Raw genomic sequence first — 5,585 nt, forward strand, 5'->3', positions numbered from 1 at the left:
AGAGAAATGCAATTCTTTATTAGGGAAATTCGATTCTTTATTAGAACTCTTTAGATCAGTGTTTGCAAACATTTAACAAGGGGGCGGGGACCAAGAACTACCCACACCATTCTTCCCCCAGCTTCTGCAAGAAGAAGCAGGACTTAGCAGCAGTGAGGTCTTCCACTCTATCCTTGCCGGCTCCCGCTCCCCGGCCCCAAGTGCTTTCATGAGCTGGTAACCGGGCCCTGGGTAGCGTCCGGGGACCGCTGGGTGGCCGCCTCGCGGGCTGCGCCGGGGGACCGCTGGGTGGCCGCCTCGCGGGCTGCGCCGGGGGACCGCTGGGTGGCCGCCTCGCGGGCTGCGCCGGGGGACCGCTGCGTCGCCGCCTCGCGGGCTGCGCCGGGGGACCGCTGCGTCGCCGCCTCGCGGGCTGCGCCGGGGGACCGCTGCGTCGCCGCCTCGCGGGCTGCGCCGGGGGACCGCTGCGTCGCCGCCTCGCGGGCTGCGCCGGGGGACCGCTGCGTCGCCGCCTCGCGGGCTGCGCCGGGGGACCGCTGCGTCGCCGCCTCGCGGGCTGCGCCGGGGGACCGCTGCGTCGCCGCCTCGCGGGCGGCCTTGGGGGACCGCTGCGTCGCCGCCTCGCGGGCGGCCTTGGGGGACCGCTGCGTCGCCGCCTCGCGGGCGGTGTCGGGGGACCGCTGCGTCGCCTCCTCCTGGGCAATCTTCGGGGAGCTCTGGGTCGCTGCTTCTCGGGCAGCGTCGGGGGACCGCTGGGTCGCTGCGTCCTGGACAGGGACCTTCTCTGAGCCTGGAAGAACAGTGTGGAGACCTTACCTATGTCCCCACACTCTTTCCCCAAAAGGATTCATCTGTATGGGCTGGGGTTTGGGGTCCGGAACTTGAGAGTACCAGGTCAATTTGACCTTCTAGATCCCTTTGCAAGAAGGAATCGCTCTCCTGGACGGACTGAGAGGATGAGACCGCTGCCCGGTTTCATCCAGGAATCATCAGGATCCTCCCCAAGGAACCCATGGCCTGCTCAGGATGCCCCTATTTATCCGGTTCCGTACTTTGTGCCCGGAGTTGGCGGTGATAGTCAGCCAAATTCATGATCATCTTGGATACATCTTTCTGGTAATAAGGCCGACCAAATATCAAGATCTCAGCCTCGCCCTCGGGGTCCCACTGATTAACGTGAAGCAGGGTCTGCGACACACACTCGACGTGCGGGATGTGCTCTCCTCCCCGGCCTGCGCAGGAAGCAAAGAGGCTGTGAGCCGTGGGATTTGGGAAGAGAAGGCGGCGGGGGGGAGGCAGCTCTGGATTGTGGCTAAAGCCAGTGGAGAGGCTTGCCCTGGGGAAAGGAGAGGGAAAGACCTCACTGGCCACCCTCGGGGACCCACTCACCGAAGATCGCTTCCACCAGCCACGCCTCGAGGCGAACTGCCTTCGGACTCTTCAGATACTCCAAGTGGAACCAGTAGGGCCGCTTGGTGAGGTTACCGAGCACCGTGAACAGCGCCCCTTCTCGCTGCTCCAGCTGCACGAGCGTCGGAAACCGTCTGGGAGTGGCCATGCTGCAGCAGGCCTGGCTGGTAGCAGCTGAGCAGCTGCCAACCCGAAGGCGGAGGTTGGGACCAGCCGCCGCAGTTGCGGTGCGGCCAGGGCCTTATTTCAAGGGCTTTTGGTAAGCCCCTCCCCTTTTCATTGGATTTCCCCCCTCGCCTCCCAAACCTCCGCTGCTGAGTCGAGCACCTGGGTGGTCTAGGAGGGGCTATTTTCGGGACCCGCCTTTTTCCCCAGGTGCTGGGAGCCGGAGGTGGAGCGCCAGGTGGGAGCTCTGTGCCTAAAGCTGGTCTCCCGCGGGGGGGCGGGTGTGTGGGTGTGTGTGAGGACAGCCGCGTAGAGGTAGGGAAGATCCAGGATCAGGACAGTATCTTTAAGACAAGCGAACTGGTATGTGCGGAGACACACGTGCTTCCCAACGGTTCTAATGGGACCAGCATTCCTGAGGGGTTGGCATGACTTTTTCATGAAAATCCTAATGAAAAACATGGGAAAAGTAAAAGCTTAAGGAGTAAGAAAGGTATTCAAGGGCAAAAGCAAGTCCTACTTCCCCCTGAACCCTGACCACTGAGTTCCCTCCCTAGAAGCCATCACATTTCCAGCTTCTTTCTTAACCTGTCACAGACAACTAAGCACACCCAGTAGCAAATGGTCTATGCGGTTTGGACACTATAGGGGAATCCATTGAAACTTTTTTGAATCCATTGAGACCTTTTTTTTTTTTTTTTAAAGGTTTTGTATATTTATCTTACAGAGAGAGAGAGCACAAGCAGGGGGAGCAGCAGAGGGAGAGGGAAAAGCAGGCTCTCCATTGAGAAGGGAGCTCCCCTGAATCATGACCTGAGCTGAAGGCAGATGCTTAACTGACTGATCCACCCAGGCACCCACACTGAAAGTTTTTTCTAATTCTCCTGTCTTTCTAATTCTAAGTAACACAATATTTCTGTGTCTTGGTTTTTTGGCCCAGCTTAAAGCATTACCCATTGACTGCTACTCATGAAGATAAAGCTATATTGCTCTTGAATCAGTAGTTTGGGGCGTTATCCCCAGACCCAGCAGTGAGAGAACCCTAGAACTCAAGTTCATCCTTGTATCCTCTATGGGAGTTCTGCAGGCCAAAGAAGTGAGTGAGAAATTTGTCGGTGTCTGACAATATCCAAAGTCTTGAGAACCAAGCAGAATATGAATTGAGAGCAAAAGAAGGGCAAATTCCATTCAAAGGATCACAGGATGGAGTTATAAACTTCTGTGAGTAGGCAGAATGATTAAGTGTGTGTATAACTGACACCCAAGGATCTGGGCTTCATAAATGCCCCCTCCGGAGATTATGGACTCACTAATATAGCAACTACAAATTGAATTTTAAGGTCCCCTCAGTGTTGCCAACGAGAACCCAATCCAAGAAGTATTTCCATGAAAATCTCTAGTCTGAAATCTCTTTGATGATATAGGATAATATATGGTTTCTTAGCTGGCCTAAGAGGATACTTACAGTTCTATGCATGTGATTGTCATTTATGTGTATGTGTGTGGAGATCTTTTACTTCACTGAAGTTTTAGAATTGGGTATAGAAATATTTAAGAGAATTAAAACCGTAGTATTGGGGCACCTGGGTGGCTCAGTGGGTTGAGCCTCTGCCTTCGGCTTAGCTCATGATCTCGGGGTCCTGGGATAGAGCCCGTGCCGGCTCTCTGCTCAGTGGGGAGCCTGCTTACCCCTCTCTCTCTGCCTGCCTCTCTGACTACTTGTGGTCTCTCTATCAAATAAATGAATAAAATCTTTAAAAAACCCATAGTATCAGTAATTTTGTTTAAAAGAGATTTGTCATTCGTATAAAATCCTAAAATGTGCGGACTAATCTATTGTTCTAGAAAGTAGGAAGTAATTGCCTGGGGGTGATAATGGAGGGAGGAAGGGATTGGAAAGAGGCATTTGGGGATGATGGAAATGTGCATTATCTTTACAGTGATGGTTTCACCAGATGTGGTTTAGATGTCAAAACTGGCCAATTGTATAAATTTTAATGTAAATCGTTTATTGTGCTTTATTCTTCAAAGTGGTTAAAAAACAAAGGAGGGACCCCTGGGTGGTACAATCATTTAAGCCTCGGAATTCTTGGTTTCCATTTAAGTAGTGATCTCAGGGTCATGAGATTGAGCCTGTATGGGGCTCCTGTTCAGTGTGGAGTCTGCTTCTCCCTCTGCCTCTCCCCCTCCCCATTAAATATATAAATCTTAAAAAATAAAATTTCTAGGCTTGGGAAGCCCGGTTGGCTCAGTTGTTAAGCATCCGCCTTCAGCTCAGGTCATGATCTCAGGGTCTTGGTATGGAGGCCCCTCCTGGAGCTCCTTGCTCAGCAGGGAGTCTGCTTCTCCTTCTCCCCCCACTTCCAGCTCATGCTTGCTTTCTCTCAAATAGGTAAAATCTTAAAAAAAAAAAAAAAAGAAAGAAAGAAAGAAAGAAAGAAAGAAAGAAAGAAAGAAAAAACTTTCTGGGCTAATGAATAGAATAGTAAGTTTGTTTTTTTTTTTAAGATTTTATTTATTTATTTGACAGAGATCACAAGTAGGCAGAGAGGCAGGCAGACAGAGAGAGGGGGAAGCCGGCTCCCGGCTGAGCAGAGAGCCCGATGTTGGGCTTGATCCCAGGACTCTGGGATCGTGACCTGAGCCGAAGGCAGAAGCTTAAACCCACTGAGCCACCCAGGCACCCCATGATAGTAAGTTTTGGAAGTAAAACTTGAAAGCTTAAGAAAGGGCTAAAGGTTTGGTTTTTACAATTCTAGGAAATAAAATATTAATTTCCAAAGAAATCTGTAAACAGTCTTTGTGTGCATAAAAATCACCCCCAGCGTTCCAAATAAATAAATAAATAAATAGTACCAATACCTTTCACCCTTTTCTCCTAGATTACCTATATATATCATACCTGGGAGCCTCCCAGCTCAGTAATATGATTTTGTTAGATGGGTGTTCACGTTTATACTATTATGACCTTGTAAATAATATCTGTAGTTGACTACAATAGTTGACTACACTTTCTTGCATAAAGTTTGTTTTTCCTGATGTCATTAACCATTTTTTCGTTCAAATGCTTCTTTTTCTTTTTTTTTAAGCTTTTATTTATTTATTTGATAGCGCTGCATGAGCAGAAGCAGTGGGGAGGGGTAAAGGAAGAGGGGGAGACAGGCTCCCCACTGAGCAAGGAGCCCGGGGTGGGGCCGTCAGGGACTCGATCCCAGGACTGTGGGATCATGACCTGAGCCAAAGGCAGCGGTTTAACCGACTGAGCCACCCAGGCGCCCCTCTTTTTCTTTTAAAAGGCTGATTTTTCTTCATACTCCTTTATTTTTATTTTTCTTCATACTCCCAATTGTGTAACTTCCTTCTCTGTATTTTCAAGCACAGCAGGCACTTTATCATTTCACCATGACAATATTGCTCCTTCAGTCTTTTTTTTTTTTTTAGATTTTATTTATTTATTTGACCGAGAGACAGACACAGCGAGAGAGGGAACACAAGCAGGGGGAGTTGGAGAAAACAGGCTTCTCGCTGATTGGGGCTCGATGAGGGGCTAAATCCCAGAACCCCGGGATCACAGCCTGAGCCGAAGGCAGAGGCTCAGCTGATTGAGCCACCCAGGTGCCCCGCTAAATCAGTCTTAACTGCTCCAACGTAAGTTAGCTGCGTTCAGGCCCCACCTCCTGTGAATTACTACAGCCTTTCCTGGTGTTGGATCCTCCGCTCTCTGAATCCCAAGACTTCCTTCCTTTTGTGTGTGTGCATGTTTGGTTTCGTCGTTGTGTTCATTTAGTAGATTTTACAGTAGTAGCAAGAGCATCCAGGCAAAAATTACTAAGGTGATAGATAATCATCTCCAAGAGGATCCTCATGGTTTTTACTATACTTATCAATCCCGCCTGGTTTCCGATTAGCTTCCAGGAAGCTGAGGATGAGTTAGCTGAGTTCCAGGAAGGAAGCAGGTAATTGGGGAGGCAGAGTTGTGGGCACAATTAGCCCAGGCTGGACGAAGAAAC

At 50.2% G+C, this 5,585-nt stretch overlaps 1 protein-coding gene across 1 annotated transcript; it reads right to left on the reverse strand.

Annotated features, from left to right (window-relative positions):
* Positions 1–206: 206 nt before the first annotated feature.
* Positions 207–1,558, reverse strand: KHDC3L (KH domain containing 3 like, subcortical maternal complex member). Its single transcript, XM_047731985.1, has 3 exons — positions 1,390–1,558; positions 1,053–1,232; positions 207–790 (listed from the first exon to the last, which is right to left on the reverse strand). Exons 1-3 carry the CDS (start codon positions 1,556–1,558, stop codon positions 207–209), a joined length of 933 nt encoding a protein of 310 aa, XP_047587941.1.
* Positions 1,559–5,585: the final 4,027 nt, after the last annotated feature.

The sequence above is a fragment of the Lutra lutra genome, chromosome 6 (assembly GCF_902655055.1).
Source record: "Lutra lutra chromosome 6, mLutLut1.2, whole genome shotgun sequence".
Classification (NCBI taxonomy): Eukaryota; Metazoa; Chordata; class Mammalia; order Carnivora; family Mustelidae; genus Lutra; species Lutra lutra.

Excerpts from the sequence above, each read along its gene's own strand:
- KHDC3L (XM_047731985.1), bottom strand. The coding sequence starts at position 1,558 with ATGGCCACTCCCAGACGGTTTCCGACGCTCGTGCAGCTGGAGCAGCGA. Across the intron at positions 1,233-1,389 it reads GCTGGTGGAAGCGATCTTCG|GCCGGGGAGGAGAGCACATC; the intron begins GTGAGTGGGTCC and ends CTTCCTGCGCAG. Across the intron at positions 791-1,052 it reads CCGCCAACTCCGGGCACAAA|GCTCAGAGAAGGTCCCTGTC; the intron begins GTACGGAACCGG and ends CTGTTCTTCCAG.